Genomic DNA, 18,799 nt, shown 5'->3' with positions numbered 1-18,799 from the left:
ACATCACTTATTCTTTAGATCTTTGTATTGTTACAGATTGCCCTTATCTACACGTACATAGTGTGTACATTCTGTATACATATATAACATGCAGGTCTGCCAGGTCTTATGCATTTCACCAGAGACTGTCCCAGAGAGTTATGTCATCCTCCTCACTCCTAGCTTTCCTAATCTGATGCCCTCAGTTCTCACATGAGAAGTGCAGGAAACCGTAAGCCACAATAGGAAGAGCCTAAAGTGCTCTAGAGCAAAGTAGATAAGGAAGGGCCCTGGTGGAGCTTTGCCCTTAAGAGCCCTCCTGGAGTCCCTGAGTCTTCTACAGCCATGTGCTGAGCTTTCCTCTATACTTTTTCCTATCACCCTGAATGCAGAGTCTTCTCCACTGGGTCAGAGAGAGAAAAAAAGAAGGAAAAAAAAAAAAAAAGATATTTGAAAGGGCTTCTCTAGGTTTTGTCATTCAGCCCTAGGCAGCCTCTGTAAATTCCTAGTCTTGTTGTATGTGGCTTGCCTGCATCACAGGGGGAGAGCGAGGGACCTGAGCTGTGCTATTGCTTGCCAAGATCAGAGTTGGAAAGGAAAGATCAGGAGCAGACATAGCTAGGCTCCATCCATCCATTCATCTTTGCTGATGAGATAAATAGGAAGGAAACAGGCTGTGTTTGGTAAGTGAGCTGCCAGAAAGAGGGGGTTTTAGATAAGAATGTATGTACAGCCAGCCATAACAGGTCAGTCAAAGGTCTGCATGGCAATTTCCCTTTATGCAAAGAAACTTTTTGCAAAGTTTAGTGCATTTCTGTGAGATCACAAAAATGGCAGTGAAATTCTGGACTAAATATTTTTTTGTTGTTCATCCCACCTATTGGCATAACATCATTTCAGCATGAACACCCATGGACAAGAGCCTGAAAGGACCCTGTATAAGACCATCAGGTGGAGTGTGCGGTGGTTTGTGGGGTTGCAGAAAGTGTATTGAAAGAGTCCTGGTGCTGCCTGTGGGATTGGCCTAAAAGCTTTTTGCCTGCACTTGAGTCAGTAGGAAAGGGGCACATGGGGTTAGAGAGTGGCCAGCGCAATTTTTGGAGCCAAGAAGTCAGTGGAGCATCAGTATGAATAGCAGTTATTGGAGAAAGGCTGGTGTAGTGGCTGGAAGGTCATGCAGGGGAAGAGGTGAACTGAGAAGTGGCGTGTGGGACTTCAGCTTTTTTTAATGTAAATTTAGTCAATTCTTAGTTTCAGTCCTTGAAAGGTAAGGGTGGCCTCAGGTTTGAGACTTTTTTTGGAACTGGTGTCATGCCTAAACATTTGTGAGATGCCAAAACAGGTTTTGTGGCAGCTGTATTTAACAAAGAAATGTTGTTTTGGGGTCTGGCTTGTATTCTGGGCATTGAGCAAGGTGGAACAGGGTGAACATGTTTGTGCAAAGTGATCCCCTGCTTCTGATAAAGTTAAGACCAAACACAGAGAGAACAGTTGTCTGAAGGATAGAAGCCCTGAATGCACACAAAGATTTGCAGAGCTGACCTGTCAAGACGATCTCTGATTCAAGTGTTGGTTTTGAGCACTCTGACTATCTGCAAAGCCTGTAATGCAATCAATCTTTCAAAAAGTGAAGCAGAACTGTGTAAGAAAAACATGAAACCACTTCTGTGTGTGCCCATTTTAGAATTCGTGCCCATTTGTGCCAGCTGTTGTGGCTGCTGGCAGAAGTAAAGAACACACAGATAAAGGAAAGGAGGAAAAATGAGAATTGCTGCAATCTTTCCTTAACACAGCATTGCATTTCTCAGTGTGGATCGCCTTGTACCTACCGTGAAGAATAGCTGAAGATTGCAAATGCTACAACAATGAAGAGAATGAAATACACTGCTCTTATCAAGCATGTCATAGCACAGGTTAAAACCAATAAAATTAATGGGGCTTTGAAAAATTTTACGTTTCTTGTCCTTATCTCTGAGAGAACAGATATTGGTTTAGAGAAGATCGTTTCGTGTAACAGCACTCTGTGTCTCCGCCTGATAGCTTCGGAAAAGCTCAGCTGCCTGAACTAGTTAAATACAATGCCTGGGACTGCTCTTCACAGAAGGTCTTCAGGGCCTTCAGTGACTCTGCATCAGGAGATCATACCTATCAGGAATGAAACAGGCCTGTCTAGCAACACTGTACATGTCATTGGTAGCATTGGAAACACTGTTTTCACTCTTCCTTATCAGTGTTTTACTGAGGTGATCATTGTTCTCAGCAGTCAACATGAAGCAAATCTTCCGAACTGCATTTCTAGGAGTACTGCTGGGGGCAATATTTCTGCACATCTGTGAAAGGCAAACCAATGACTTGCTCCAGCGAGATGTGAAAGAACAGGAATGTTAGGGGCAAAAAAAAGACAGTGAAAAGTTATGTATCTCGCCTTCTTTACGGTAGTTCAGCATATGAGCTTTTGGTAATGGGTATGTTTCACTAAGCTTTCTCTCAGTTAAAGCACGGAAAGTGGTTTCAGGAGCACAGCGTTCATTCTGAACAAACTCAACAGCAATGCACTAAGCCCAATTTTATGTTCCCCAAAGTTTATTTTGTATTTTTTTCCCAATAATTTCCCTGCATTTTATAACTCTAACTTGTAACCTTTCAAGGACTAGTAAAGATCTTTTATCAATTCTTTCCCAGAATTTCTCATCACCAGACAAAGCAAGAAATCTTGTGGTGGGAGCATCCAATCTCAGAAATTTCTTTCTCAAATCAGACTATGTAGGGATTGTCAAGGCCTTGTCTGAGGAAACTGTGAAAAAATACCAGATTATTACACTTAGATTTTTGTATTGCATCAGCCACTGAAATGCAAGTATGGCTTGATTTGAAGAGTGAAATGTTTAATGAGAAAGAATTTCTAAAACCAAGTGTGTCTTTAGATCCCGTGAGAGATTATTCAACACCAGTCTTGAATAATTCATTGCGTCATTTAGATAATATATGAATAGTAATAATCCTGCATTTGAATGAAGACATATTTCATGTCCTTTTATAGAAGACAGGTGCTGACTGAAGGAAACAGAACTTGATTGAATGTGGCCTCAGATTCAGCTGTAGTTTCAAAAGCTCACCTTGTTATCTTCATTCATCCTTCCTCTGTACAGCTTTAATGTGGACGTGGAGAGAGACCTTGTGGTCACCAACAAGGTGAAAACACAAGAGTGACAGAGTGGGGCAGAAACCATATCACCTGGAGAGAGTAATATTGGTGTAATTTTCCCTTATAAGCAAGGGAATTTGGTAGTGCTTGCTTCAGAATAATGCTGAGCATCTGAAGTTCCATGTACCAAACAAAGTATTTGAGGAAAAAGAGGTGAAGCACATCCAAAGAGCAAACTACTATGCAGTTAATAGTATTTTGTATTTTTAATTTTATTCTTAGGCTTCAGATGTTCAGGCAAATGCTTGTTCTGTTCCTACAAGACACATAATAAAACCAGAATAATGTGTGTTTTGCTGCCTTAGAACCTCAAAGGTGTGTTTTAAACTTACCTTTTTGTCAGTGTGTAGTTTCAATTTAAGGCACCTTACTGTTTGTCAGTGTGTAGTTTCAATTTAAGGCATCTGCAAAAGGTTATACTTTTTTTTTCCTCAATTATGCTCACTGACAGTGTTCAATTAACATTTAAGTTGACTGTACGTTGTTTTGATCTGCCCCTACGTGATGGTTATTTGCAAAGAGCAAAGCGCAAGCATTTCAGTCAAGTTCTGTAGAAAACTATGAATGCTTTGCTAGATGTTTATGGAGGGAAAATTCAACCCAGAAAATGGAAATAAAAACCTAAAAATAGGGAACACGCTAGCACTCTTCCACAGTGGAGAGACTCCGCAGGCCCCTCTACTCAGCAGCCCAGGATAGCCAGTCAGAAGAATGGCTCCCAGCTGTATTTGGTCCCTGTGGGACAATGCGGTGACCTGGCAGCATTACCTGACATTTTGCTTGTCTTCCAATGTTGTCAGCTGGTTTGCTGCACACGTGGGAGTTTGTTGTTGCACCAATAGTCCAGTATATGCTGTTGGGTTTGTAATTGTGTGTGTGTCCACCTTCTCGAAGGCAGAACTGGAGATTGATGGGAAATACTGACGGTAAGACCTCATGGCTTACCCACTTCATCCTGTTACCCTACCAGTGCACAGGTCTTTCCAACAATGTATTTGATAGGGTTTTCAGTTGGCTTGGTTTAAGTATACCAAATAATGCAGCTGTTATCACATGCCTTTGAGCAGAATGGATGGAGACAACCATTGCATTTAAATCTTGTTTTAGCTGATGTACCAAAGCCAGGATTAAATTATGGCTTCAGATTTTCCTTTCTGGTTCTTGTTAAAGTTGGGGGACCTTTTGTGGCGCATTGGAGACTAAATTTCAGCTGTCTGTAAATGTCTTAAATGTCTGCGAAGGCTCTTTATCCATAAAACACTCACTGAAAAAATTTACTGAAGATGTAACAGACTGTAGTTGAGCCCATTAATATATGTGAGAGCACAAATAGAAAAGAAACTGTCAGGATTGTCCTGTGTCCATGCTAAGACTTCTTTCAGGTACAGCAAACTTGCCCTTGATCCTAGCCTACCAGTTAAAAGGGCTAGCTCCCTTCTGCTGCCTGTATATGAAAGGTGTAGATGCAGCAGTATTCAACCTGTCACAGGCATGTCTCATTTCACTTACCCTAGTGAAAAGACAAGTCACAGTCTGTTTTACAGTGTTTGAAAGGTGTTTTCCTTCAGTGGAGTTTTTTGCACTGTATTTTGCATCTATTGCTGTACTACATAATCCAGAGGAAATCAAGACATCCCTACCCCTTTTTCTCAAATGCTGGTAATTCTGATTCAGTTAGTCTGTAAGTAATAAAGAAAATGCACAATATTAACTTGTAAAGGGCCAAGTGGCTACATAGCATCTCTGAGCTTGGTGTGAGTGTAGGCTGGAGCAGGTCACTCTGTAGGATTAAAGGGGATTGCCAGTCAGTCTCCTCAAGAGATCCATTGAGATTGATGTGTCATTCTCCTCCCCTTCTCTTCCCAAGTGTGTAAGGTCACAGTGTCATGACACAAGAAAGGATGATCCCCTTGTTCAAACTTTGTGCCAAGCTCAGGAGCTGCAGGATTTCAGCAAGTAGAAGAGATGAGAGTTGCATACACCTTACCTCAGCCCTTTGTGCTTCGGTTTGCTTCTCAGCAGCACGCAGAATCACAAATGTGTAGTTCTTGCTCTTTTGCCTGCCTTAAAGCTCAGCTTTAACCATGCTCTCTGCCTTGCTACAGGGACTCTGCTGTTTCCAACAATAAGACTCCACACAATAGCTCCATCAGCCACATTGAGTCTGTCCTTCAGCAGCTCGACGAGGCCCAGGTACAGATGGAAGAGCTCTTCCATGAAAGGAAGATTAAGCTAGACATTTTCCTTCAGCTCCGGATTTTTGAACAGTACACCATTGAGGTAAGAGCTGGCTGCATGACCTGAGAAAGGTAGAGCTGTGGGAGAGGGAGTATACGTAAACATACTCTGTTAGGATACACCTGGAGCTGTTTGATTGTGCTCAGCTCTCCAGTGAGGAAGAGAGTTACAACCAGGTTTTAAATTCAGCATGTTGAAGCTAAAAATATGCTTTAGGATATACTGCTAGAATGCACTGAAATAGATTTGTGTCTGCTTAACTGACTACGCTGAGTCTGCCTGCTTTGCAGAGAAGCTTTATAAGGTGTCCCTGTTGTAACTCTTTATTGACACTAGTCACTCAGGGATTAAGTTCTGTATCGCTTATTAGTGAGGTTTGTCTCTTTAAATACACACACAGATGCATACAAACAGATACATGCTTGGCTTTAAACCACTGAGTGAAAAAACATGTTATGCATGAAAGGAAAGGATATTTAAAAGATGGGCTTTCTAAGCATCGCAGTGGGTTTATTTAAAAAGGAAAGGAAAAAAAGGGGGGAAAGGTAAAGGCTATTTTTATGTCCTTGGGCAAAAAAGGTCTTTCAGTTCTGTTTTGTAGTTCTGTTTTGAAATCAGATAGATGCACTGGATGGAAGACTCATCAAAACATTAATAATTGAGGTATTCTTGGACAGGGAAACTTTAAAGAGACTCCAGCCAATCTCATTAATTACTTGCTGTAGTTCTGATAGGACATGATGTGAAAAGAACAACATGTAAATTAACTTGTGCACAAAATTAATGAAAGCCATGTGTCAGCGCTTATGTCCCTTCTGGGATATGTTCCTCCCACTGTATCCCACTGGTGCTTGTTTAGTTCATGGAGCACCTTTAAGCGTTTTATGATGGTATTCCTGAAGGTGTTGTTTGTAAATCTGTAGTAATCTCAAGGTGGGTACTGGTATTTAATGGGAGCTTTAGAATGCTGTGTTATACTTTGTAAGTATTTATTTTGAGACATGGCATAATGATTTATAGTAGAATAAAAGGCTGGAAACAGAGGGGTTTATGTGTCTTGATCTATAATTGGATACCAGAGATAGAAATCAGTGACGATTATCTGAGCTTTCCTGTTGTGACTGTATAGTTAGCTATTACACTGAAGTCAGTTCTACAGTGCTTGTTATTTATGTAAATTAGAATAGTTTCATTTTACTTGCCAGATATACACAGCCCCCTTGATATTGAGAGACAGTATTCTTTGTGAGTACGTGTGTATAAGTATAAATGTATGTATTTCATGTCAGATAACATACTTTGCCTTAAGAATGCTACATAGTATCTCCTATATTTAAATAGAAGATATTTTGATACAATGGTGTGGCAAATGTTGAGTAATTGAGACTTTTACTCTAAAGATATAAATGGGGTGTGGATGCATATACTTGTACATACCTATAAATGACACCTGTGTTTTCCAAAAATGAAGCAAAAAACCTGAAAAACAGTATGTGCTTCTGGAACACCCAAATGTGTCTGTAGGCAGTATGTGGTGAACCCATGTGAGTCATTCATTAAGATCCCGGCCTGTTTCGCTGCAAATTCTAGGTCTGAATCTAGAATTATGATGATTTAAGTAAAGACCTAAAAAAAAAATTTTTTAAAAAATCACTGTTTTCAAATTCTATTTTTGTACATAGTCTTTCCATCAAAGATCTCAAAGGCTGTTACCACCATGGATTGCTTTACTGATGGGGCAACTGAGGCATCAGGAGATGATGTGACTTATCCTAGTCCCCTCCATATGTGGTGCCAGAAATGGGAATACTATGTGGACCCCTGTTTTGCTTCTGCATGAATCCTACTTCTATGTATTCGCATTTGGAGTGGCTGTGATACATTAAGATATTTAAAATTGGAAATGTGCTTCATAGTCTTCTAAAATCAGATTAGCTAGAAAGGATTGTGAAGAAAATCACCACTTAGTTGTCACTGTAGATTTGCTATTTTTTATCGTAAGAACATCTGAATTCCCTCTGCAAGATTAATATTACAAGGATATCTGAGAACATGTTTCATAGGAAGTCTATGGGCAGATGATTTTATTTAGAAAGCTCCCTCTTTCTGAAAAATATTTTTTATTTTAGAATAATTATGACATTTAATTTATAACTGAACACACAGTAAAAATATATCCAGGTCAGTATCTTAAATTTTATAAGTACATTTAGTGCTTACACAAGAAAAACAGTTTGATGGATAATAAAAAAGCAATTTGAAATAAAATATTAAATTACATATGTATGCTATGCATTTCAAACAACAGCTGAATTGGCTCAAATTGACACAATAATGATCCTTAGAAAGTAGATTGCAGTCAGTTGCCTCAGCCATATAATAAGGATTCCACATCAGTAGGAAACTGTTATCAAAATTAACAAAATTATCTCATGCCATTGTTGAGAAGCAAAAAGATTTTTTCATTGCCATAATTAAAAAGCATGTCGTATTTCTGATGGTTGACTATTCCAAGCTTTTAAGGGAAAAAGATGACGATATTTAAAACAGGAAATTAAGTATTTTTTCTACTAAAGACAAGTACCTTGAGCTATGACTGGGAATGTGTTTAGGTTTTAATTTTCCATAATAGCCTAGATCCTGCATAGATTAAGAAAATTGAAATAATGTGTACCAGTATGATTGTCAAATGAATTTCTCCTTTTCTAGTCTAGATAAGCCCCCTTCCATCTGCCCAAAGAACAGTACCATATTGAACACATCCCGAACAAAACCCTTCACACTGCTGCAGCCATGTTGATCTCTCTCCTTCCTGCACTCACACAAACGGTCTGTCAAAAGTGGGCCCTCCACCTCCCAAACTTGAACACCTTTGTCCTCTTTGCTGCTTCTGTCTTGTCAAGCATTGAGTTTCCCATTTTCCCCCCTCAGGTCTGTGTTCTCACCCTTGGTTCTCAGGTTTTTGTGCTCCAGTGAATCCCTTATGATGAGGACCCTTCCATGGGAACTCTGGTGAGAGGAAAAACTTGCATTTCTCTAGTGGAAGCCAGAGAGATGCAGCTGTGGGAGCCCACCTGCTTCCAACAGCTTTAGGGAAGGCTGCACATTACATCTCAGTCTCAGGGAATAGCTACATCTCATGTTGTCTCTTTCCATTCAGTTTTGGTACCAAACTTTTTTGAGTCTGTTGATTTTTCCCCACTGCCCTCTCTCTCTCTCTCCTTTCTAATTAATAATGCAAACTGGAATTATTGGGAATTTTTCAAACTCACAAATGGCAATTGAGTGATTGGCCTTTAGTTTTATTTAGAAAGTGCCTGACTGTCATTTGTTCTTTGGAAACTTTCCTATTTTTACTGTTCTCCTCGGATATTGAAATCCATGACACAGATCACCCTTTCCTCTGGCACTCTTTCCTAAACTTGCTCTGTACCCATCTGCTTTGTAGCCCTCCTGGTTTTTGAGCTTTTCTATAATCGTCTCTTCTTGACAGAGGTTTGGAGTCTAGACAAACTTCAGAATTAATGATTACTGCACGAGCAACACTTACTTCCATCTATTTAGGCATCACTGGACCTTTTCTTGTACTTCAGTGAAATCTGCCAACTATTGTTGCATTTGTCTTCAGGAAAAGTAATTTATGTAAAGAGAAGCCACCTGCCTATTTCTTTGGCAGGGCAGACCAGCTGCATTCATTTAGGACTTCTAAGGACTTCTAAGCCGCACTGGCAGCTTTTGTGTTGTACTTGAGTCAAGGCAGGTTTGGCAGATACGAATTTGGATACGAACCCACAGGCGCATAGCATGTGCTGCCTGTTCTTTCTTGCCTTAATCTCATTATATTGACTGATATTTACACTCTGGGTTCTTGGGGTAAATCATGAAATCCAAACTATGACAACACCTGGAAACAGACATAACAGAAACATGAGAGCGCCTAGCTATCCCTATGGGAGACTATTCTGCCTTAGGTTTTAAAACCATAAAATGACAACCCATTCTTTATTTAGCAAACGTGTCTAACTTTGATGCCTGATATGTTTTATTACTTTACCAAGTCATTGCGCATTTCAAGACAAGATGGGATCATTAGGATTATATGGTTGGTCTTTCTATGAGATACAGACTTCAAGTGAGTTTGTGCAGCCAACCAAGTAACTCGGGAGATTAATGCAGTATGTATGTGGTAGCTGATCCACTACAAGGAAGTAGGGTGTAAGACTCAAGGGACAATAGCTGGCAGACGTTAGCGGCAGTGCTGGCACCACACTGAGCGCATTATACATATGAAGCACAGCCTTATTGCAGAGTTACATCCTCAGTAAAATCTGTCAAGTATACTTTGTCCCTTGCTTCAGAAATTGTCATTTAAAGCCTTATTAACCATTATTTGAATGAATGCTAATATACAGTAAAATGCTGAGTAAATGCATAAGAAATGAATGGTAAAATGTAGGGTTGCAATCCCTAACAAAATTACTGCCATCCAGAGTTTTTCTGCATATTTTTTCATTTGTAGAGAGATGATCAAATTCACCTGTAGGCCCCTATAAAACTCTGTGACTGAGAACAGGAATGATCTCAGCCAATACCTGTCTGGCAACAGTTGTTGGTTACCTCCAAAGAAACTTCCCTTTCCCTTTCCCAGAGCTGCCCAGCTCCTTCCCTCGTGTGTGTTGTTTTGTTTCCTGCAATGCATATGGATCTGCGCAATGCTAGACAGAGTCTGTGCACTGTAGTCTTAGAGCAATGTGGTTCCTAGGCCAAGACATAGTCTTGGAAGGGATTATGGAGGTTCCCACTGTACAATATAAATTTGATCTTGTATGCTGTTTGTTATCTTTCAAAAAGCCCCATGATCACTAATATCTTCACTTGCTGGATATCTAATTTTCCACCATTCAATCTCTTTGGCTCCATTTCACCTGCTAATTAAATTTTTCAACCTTGATTTCACTTGCTGGCTCTTCCGGCTGTTCGCATCCATCCCTGAGCATGAGTTTAGAAGGGAACAGGAGCCAGCTTTCACAGTAGTTTACTTCACTGATTCACAACTCACTTTAGTTTCCTATTCCAGGTTTATAAAATTAGCAGAATCTTTCAAATGAATTAGCTGCCTGTGTTGAAGGTACAAGATGTTTTACAGCCCCTCACTGACTTATAGCTGACACTCAGATGTGAGCAAAGAAATAAGAGTTACAGAGATCTTGAGATAGGTTTGTAAGGGAATGGTAAGAAAAAATTCAGTCTCTTCTGTTCATAAGCTGGAATCCTATAAAGTCTCATGCTTAGTGACCTTTTGTTTTTCTTTTCCATATATACCTAGTTTCCAAACTGCACATCACTTAAAATTAAGGAAAGGCAAGTACTAAGCTGTTCTGGGCACCCTGTCTTTTGGAGCTGAATTCCATTTTTTTATCTTGATATTTTAGGGATTCAGGAGCCAAAAGCACTGAAGCAGAATCATCACTGTGACAGCCTTTTCACACTTCAGTGGCCCAGGTCCCCACTAAGCCAGTGTGGCATCTCTGTCATCAAAAAAAATGGCTGACAGTATTGTCATACTGCACAGTGTCAGCCCAAACTGAGGCCTGAGAAGGAGGAACAGTAAACTTTCTGCTTACATGATCTGTAGAAGTGACAGTTTCATTCACCCTTTCCTACCTACATCTCTTCTACCATATACCTTCAGTATTAGTCTGCCCATAGATCCACTTATACTGTCACATGCAGTCCTCTGCTCTTCCAGCCTGCTCTGAACGCTGAAGCAGAGCCAAGTGCTGTTGCCCCTGGCATCCCTGGTGCCGAATCTCTAGTATGCCTTAGAGATCTGGTCTCCCCTACTCCATTATAACCCCTTTCTTTCTGCACTCACAGACACTCCCTCAGCATCCAGGAGTCAGAATTATCCTTTTTTTTTTTATTCCTTCCTGGATCATATCTGACCTCTCATCTCATCCATCCTCACTCTCTGTTCATCCCAGCTGTATGGCTGCCACCTTTTCTTCTCTTGAAATGAAGTAGATATTCCCTTTTCTTGATTCTGAGCTCTGTACAGATCTGCCCTGTGCCTGTGTGACTGTTCTTCCTGTCCTGCCACATCCCCATGCTCTACCCACTCTTCTTGCCTTTGCTCCTCCTCCTACTTGCACCATCATTTCTCTTGCAACCTGCCTCCTACATTTGCTTGTTCTTCCCAAGCGTCTTTACTCTTTTTCAGATCCCTCTTGCGAGCCCACTCTCTTTGTGTTAATAGCTTCTGCTCCCAGGATAGAACTTTATTTCCCTCCTCCTCATATGCCCTTCCTCAGCCCATATTTCAAAATATCAGCTCCTATGTGATTCATTCGCCATATAACATTTATTTTCTTTTGCTTGATTCCTCATTTCCCCTCTCCACCTCCTTCAATTGGCAAACAAAATTTTCTGGTTGGCATTAAACACGATGACTTTAGGTGTCAAACACTGAATTAAGGCCAAGCAAGCATCATTCTAGGCTCAGCAGCACCATTTTGTAGAAAAACTCAGCAGCAGCAGCAAGAAAAAGATACTTAGGATTTAGATATTAAATTATTGCGGATGTACAATGGCCTGCACATCAGCTGCTGCAGCTTGAGTAGGCTCTTTGGCCTAATTCACAAGCAGGCTGCAATGTAGGCATGAGATGGCTGGACTGCTACTGTTATTATTACTGCTATTACTTTTCACCTGCGTACCTCTTCTCTATACCTCTCCTCTTTCTCCAGGATTGAAGATGAACATGTCTCTTTCCCTTTGGTCATGTTATCTGCTGGTGTTGCAACATGGTAAATCCAGGAAGCAGCAAATGCAGCAGTATTGCAGCAGTGGGATTTTCGGTATATTAGGTTGCTGCTTTAGGAGGTTTCCTGCCCAAAGAGTATGTGGTCTAGACTGTGGTCGCTGTGTCTGCATGAAAAACAGACCTGGCTGACATAGTCTGTGTATCTATTATAGCCTTGCGATAGTAGCATGGAGCTCAGCACAAACCCAGTGTTTCCTCATGTGCTGAAGTTAACTCTTGCTCTGCCTCCACTGCTCTGATAAGGGTATCTCAGTTATTTAATACTAGACTGGGTTCGCTACCAGCATTAGTTCCCTTCCCATTATCATGGCAGCAGGAGCATCTATTTCAGGTGAAGAATGAAGAACTGTGCTTTCTAGGCTCATTGTCAATCAATATCTTTGTTGTGTCTTTCTCTCTCATTAGTAGTCTGGGGTCACTTGACCTTCCTTTAGTAATAGGGAGCTGTTTCTTGGCCACCAACAACCTTATATGACCTACAAGGAAGGAGCATGGCTCCTTCCAAGGAGTCAGACAGAGTGTGGCTGACAATAAGACACGTGTGCAGCTTTCCTTGGAACAGTGTGGGCACCTGCAGATAAGTCTGCTGCTTTTGCTAATACAGACCTGTGCACTGCCACCATTGCTGCTCTCGTGACCCTTCTGCTTTGGTATGATTTCCCTCTTGTGCCGCAGTGGAACAGAGCAGAGGTCAGGGCTTCTCTTGCGGCAGGGCTTCTCTTTTCTCAGGGCATGTGAGGGATGCTAAAGTCTATTTAGAATCACAAACGCTGGGAAGTGAATAAACATAAGAAGTGCTGTCAGTTCTTCCCACCAAAAATCTAGCAGATGAAGACAGTAAACTCTCATCAGCCATTCTTCTGGGTCGGAAGGGAATTAAACAAGTTCATGGCCAAGTGGGCCTCATTTATGAGACAATTCCTGACACAGGCCCAATTGGCAATTGGCTCTTACCACAGCGTAGGAGATAGGACACTTTTGTCTAATGCAGTCCAAGTTTCACCATAGATGTCAATGCCTTACCAATCTGTGAAAGCTTCCAAAGCCCTTTTTTAGACTTGAAAAATATACATCTGTAGTTAACAGAGCTGCCTAATTACAGCTTGTTCCTGAAGAGAAATAAATCAATTTCCCTGTACCCAAGTCAAACCAGTTAGGGACTCAAATTCAGACTCTGGGACCATTTCCAAATGGTCCAGTTTGAAGTACAGAAACTGCTGGGATTTTGAGGCATTGGCTGTACAGACAGAAAAGGAAATGTCTTAATGAGATATGCAAAGCAGCATGATCTCTGGGATAGGGCACCAGATTGGGATTCAGGAAGGCTGGGTCGTTATCACAGCTCTGCTATTGCTTCTTTGCTTTGTGCTTGAGATTCCCTTCTAGCCATCTGTTTGTCTCAGTTACTCAGAGCAATGTACCCAACCTTCCTGTACACACTTCGCCTGAGAAATTTGGTGATGTTCCACCTCTCGCTGTGCCTGACTCCTTCCCCTCTTCCCCTAACCCAGCACATGGGATGATTGTCATCCTTCATCAGCCCTCACTCAGAGGCAACTTCCCACCTTCCTTCCTTGTCCCCTCCATTAGTGGCTGTGCTCCTGGCCCTGACAGAGCTGGCACTGGGCTAACAAGCCCCACTGGACCTATCCGAGTGTCTAGAGCCACTCAGATGCAGTCTTAACCCCTGTTCCTGGTCCTGGCAACATGGCATAGAGCACCATGGGCTCGCCTTGCATCCTGTGTTGTTTATCAGCTTGTGTCCTGACAGCCTATGCCGTCCTTTCCTCTTTAATTGGAACCACTGATTTGAACTGGGGAGTGTGGATAATGGAGCATAAACCCTTCAGTGCCTTGCAATGACTAATAGCACAGGTAGATATTTAGGTGCAGCTCCTCCTGTGTGGGGAGCCTGGTGGAAGCTGGTGGCCGACACGAGCATGGGGAGCACTGGTTGCCTGGGAGGCAGTCCTCTTGAGTGTTTGTAGACGCCTCTCTGCTACAGACCTGTCTTAGAAGCTCAGGCTGTCGCGTTGCAAAGTTGGAGCGACTCAGGTTCGTGGATTTCCTTTGTCAGAATTAAGGTGAAACGACACCAGAGGAGTTCAAACAACAATCAACATTTATTCAACCTAGCTAACCTTGCCCAAGTACAAGTGAACTTATCAATATGAACCTTGCAACATGTCATTAAGCCACTGTTTGAAAAGAGAAGGGAGGTGTGGAAAAAGAAATGGAAAAAGGAACATGGAACTGTATCAGAAGGAGAGCCCTCCCATTGAGTCACAAGGTTCAGAGCAGACCCCCTTGCTTTCTGGACTCCTTCTCGAAGAGGAGCCCAGGGATGGATAGATCCACTCCTAGTCTCAGACTTGGTCAACGGTTTATGTTTAAAAGGATGAGGTGTAGGGACTGTGGAAAAGAGAGAAGGAAAAGAGGGAGAGAGAGAAAGAGAGAAAGAAAGAAAGAGAGAAGAAAAGGGTTTCACCAGTCCTGGGTCCAGCATTGGTCCAGCCAGCATAGAGATCCAGTTCCGGAGGGCACGCACTGAGAACTCGTTCTCCCTTCTTTTATAGTGTGTTAGTTGATGGTCTTGACATGTGCAGTTCCCATTCCCGGGGTTCTCTGGAATTGGTCGGTGAGCTTTGGCGGGGTGTGGTTCATTGCAGAGTTGCCTCTCTTTCCCTGCTTGCATGACTGCTTAAGATAGAAGCACAGTCCCATCTTCTGTGGGGCCTCCTCCTCCAGGCGCATATGCTGTGCTCCTTCTCCTGGTCACTTAAGATAAGGAATTGTGGCTTTGGAGAAGCGCGGTCCCACCCTCTATGGGGCCCTCTCCTGCGGCCACATTGTCCTGTTCACAAAACTCCAGCGTTTTTACAGACGCCATTTTCTCCACCAAAGTTCTTTAATGAATGTTTGAGACTTTGACTATAATTTGTCAGACCGTCACGCAGGCCTAAGGGGCAAAAAGCAGTATGGTCAGGATCAGCCATTTCCCCATGCTCGAGTGGAAATGATTGTAGATTTAATGATAAAAGCAATGCTGATCAGTGTCCTTTCCATGGCCAAGTGGAAAAGTTAGTAAGAGAAACAGCACCACAGCAGAGAGGTTTACCCAGGTAATTTTGCAGAAGTGCTGGATCTCAGCATACTTATGGGAACATCTGTTGATTCCTTCATATATCCTTTGCCAAATCCCCTGACCGTTCAACCCTCTGAAAGATTTGCATTTTCCTGTCCTGAAGTTGATGTCCATAGACGTAAACGGGATGGAGAGATTTTGTTTTGATCAGAATCCCCCAATCATAGTATTATGGCTGTCAGACCAAACTAATGTAACACATTCTTTGTTTGTTTTAATCTTTTCTATTACTGTCACTTATAAATGCTTTTAGACATCTTCCTGAATACACATGCATGAGAGTGTTCACAGGAAATTGGGAAGTACTTTGTGAATCTTTGCAAAATTTCAAATTATCATGTTTTAGCAGCCTGACAATCAATGCAATGGATTCAAACAGACAGTTTTATAATAGCTCATAAAAAAAAAAAAATTTCTTCTGATTCCCTTATATCACATGCCTTTCCATTAGAAATAGCAGAAAGAGCTTTGTATTGAACTGTAAGTGTTATTGTCATGATTGTAGGAACCTGTGTTAACTCTAAATTCATTCTGTTGTTTGTAGTTTGAAACAAGGTCAAGACCACCTCAGTTCTGATTACTGTTAGCTGAGGATCTGCCTCTGAATGTAAATGTATCTGGTAAAACCCTTCTCCAGCATCTACTTTGACCATTTCTCCATAACTGTTAAAACTGCCAATAAGTCTCCACAGTCCAGGGACTCCAGCTATGATATGTCAATGAATCAGAGGGTGCTGGAATCAGGAATGGGGCCAAAGAAACTATAGAGATAGCTATTATTTAAAGGTAATTGAGTGGAATGGGCAATGGAATAAGCTGAAGAAAAATAGAAGCCCCTCAGGATATCCACTCTCTGCCTTTCACCCTGCAGCTGAGGTCCCAGGTTCTTGGCTGAGTAAATCTGCTTTTCTGCTTCTCTCAAAAAAGGGCCTAAAAACTGCTTTCTTTCCCTTCTAATGCAAAACTGTGTACTGCCATCCATTCTAATGTGAGAAGGGCTGAAAGCCGGTCCATTTGGGTTGCCTTCCTGTGCCTGCATTGGATATAATGTATGTTTTCTGGAAAGGAAAACTGAATGGAAAATTTTGAATCTTGGCTACTTAGGAAGTTAAGCATCTCACTGCACACAGGCACTGAAGAGTATTTTAGTGAGAAACAGGAACTTTTCACTACATCATAACGTGCACAAGTGGGAATTTAGATACCTGGTTTTAGCTCTCCTGAATCTAGCTATGAGGAATCAACCTATGAATCAGAATTAAGGCATTTATTTTAAAATTTTTCAATACTTTAAAAAGTTGTTTACTGCACAGTACTAGCCTGTATGCATTATTTAATTCCCATTTCCCTTGTCCCCCCTCCCTCAATTCATTGTCACTAGCACGTTCCCTCTTTTTTGTCTGCAGTAGCAGAATCTAGGTTGACATGAGACTGTGCTCTTTGGGTGGAGGCTAGATATTGCTTTAATTGAACAGGCAAAAATAGAGAAGGACTTTCATATCGAACGGCTACTTGTGGGCTAAAATGTAAAATAAAGAAGATACAGTAAATGGACTGCTAAAATCATCAGACTGCGTGTTGTAATCAGGAAGCAGAGAAAGCAACAGAAGATTTTGCATGTTCCCATGAGTTATTAGCAGGTTATATAGGTCTTCAGTTAGAGCCAGGTATGACTCGTGATTCTACTGGTGATTCACGTAGCCGTTAAGTATGATGTTTCTGTGCTGTGCTTTCCCCATCTATAAAAGTGAATTATTTATATTCATTCCCCCACTTAAAAGCTTTCAGATCCACAGGAGAAAAAAGTTATACAGGGCCTGTTCCCCATGTAACAAGGAGGACAACAGAAAGACCCTTATAAAAGACTGTAAGTCCCTGAAAGCACAGCATAAGGCTTACTGTACAACTGCAATCAATGCTGTGGGGGTTAACTCACAAATTCATAATGAAATATTTAGTCTCGTGATGCATTTTGTGCGAACAATGGGTAGATACTGTTCACAATACATTATATCAATAATAATAATTCTGAAAAATGTATTAGTTCTCCCTGTTATAGGGCTTACTGGAAGCAGCTTATAAGTTCAGTTCTATGAAGATAGAATCAATAATATTTCCACCTGTAATATGTAACATACAGTGTGTTGCAAAAAGTTTTTAGAAAAATTCAGGCCATTTTGGGATTATGTGGTCACAGGTGTTACAAATTGTTTTGCAATTCTGTAAGCATTACTTCTTCATTTAAATTTGAATTTATTCAGAAACATTACCTCTACCATCCATGTGAATATAGTGGGTCTTCTCTTACAGTGCCCTTTGGAATGTGTAAGGGAAAAAGGTGTCAGATTTCTTGTTAGACCAATAATCTTTTCATGGATCCTCACCTAAGCAAAATGTTAAGCGTGACCATTAAGTGGGCAGGATCCAGAGTGTATTGAGGCTATGGTTTGGAGGTTTCTGGATCAGAGTTAAAATGTTAAGTACTTTTGTGATCCAAACACAAATTGAGAGTAAGATTTTTCATGGATCTTGAGTGAATACAGTGTCTGTCTTCTGCCCACGAAGGTTACCGCAGAGTTAGATGCCTGGAATGAAGATCTGCTGAGACAAATGAATGATTTCAACACCGAAGACCTCACTCTGGCTGAGCAGCGCTTGCAGCGTCACACTGAGCGGAAGTTGGCCATGAACAACATGACCTTTGAAGTCATCCAGCAAGGGCAAGATTTACACCAATACATCATGGAGGTCCAGGCTTCAGGTGAGCAGTGCAATTTGATCTCTATTTCACATGAGAAAAAAACAAAACCCAAGAAAAACTCAAAACCCCCAAAATGTATATCAAGAAAAAATACCCCAATACATACCAAATACATCAGCTTTTAACATAAGTAAGTATGTGCAATACCTGTCTCTCCACTCCCAGAACTGTTCCACAAGTTTGGGGAATTCTTTGATTCAGGATTATACGTCAAAAATTGCTGTTCCTTTGAGACTGAAGCTCATTGAGGAAATAAAGCTGACTTTCAAGTTTCATTCAGAAAGTTTCACAACTGCAAGATGGAGTTCATGATCAGTTCCAAAGTGGGTGGAGAGGGGAGGGCAAAACAAGTTACACTGGTAGGTCCTTGTCCTTGTACCAGCTCAGAAACAAGCACTGCAGTGAGTCATCAGTTACAGATACTTGAGCTGGCTGGTCAGACGTCAGGTCTGGATGAAGTCTAGTCGTTCTAGACTCCTAAGCTTGTTAACCTTTCTGCAACTAGACTTTATTGAGAGGCAAACTGACCAGATGTGCTGGCTTCATTCTCCGCAGACTTGAGTACCTTTTCCCTGTGCCACATTTCAGGGTGCAGACATGCCTGAGGGAGAGAGAGAGGAGTGAGGTGAGAAAGAAGCTAGTTGTCCA

The 18,799-nt window shown here is 41.4% G+C and overlaps 1 protein-coding gene across 11 annotated transcripts in view; it reads left to right on the top strand.

The window, feature by feature from the left end:
- The window catches only part of KALRN (kalirin RhoGEF kinase), a 530,488-nt gene that overhangs the window by 324,213 nt on the left and 187,476 nt on the right, over positions 1-18,799 (top strand). For all 11 annotated transcript variants that reach the window (XR_011324291.1, XM_069780931.1, XM_069780932.1 and 8 more), the window contains exons 13-14: positions 5,290-5,464; positions 17,956-18,151. Coding sequence is in view for 10 of the 11 variants with exons in the window: in XM_069780931.1 (XP_069637032.1) it covers positions 5,290-5,464; positions 17,956-18,151 (371 nt within the window). In the remaining variant the exon portion in view is untranslated. The remainder of the gene's footprint in view (positions 1-5,289; positions 5,465-17,955; positions 18,152-18,799) is intronic.

Source organism: Haliaeetus albicilla, chromosome 4 (genome assembly GCF_947461875.1).
Source record: "Haliaeetus albicilla chromosome 4, bHalAlb1.1, whole genome shotgun sequence".
Taxonomy (NCBI): Eukaryota; Metazoa; Chordata; class Aves; order Accipitriformes; family Accipitridae; genus Haliaeetus; species Haliaeetus albicilla.
Note: the sequence above shows the minus strand (reverse complement) of the source record. Positions and strands in the feature narration are given on the sequence as shown.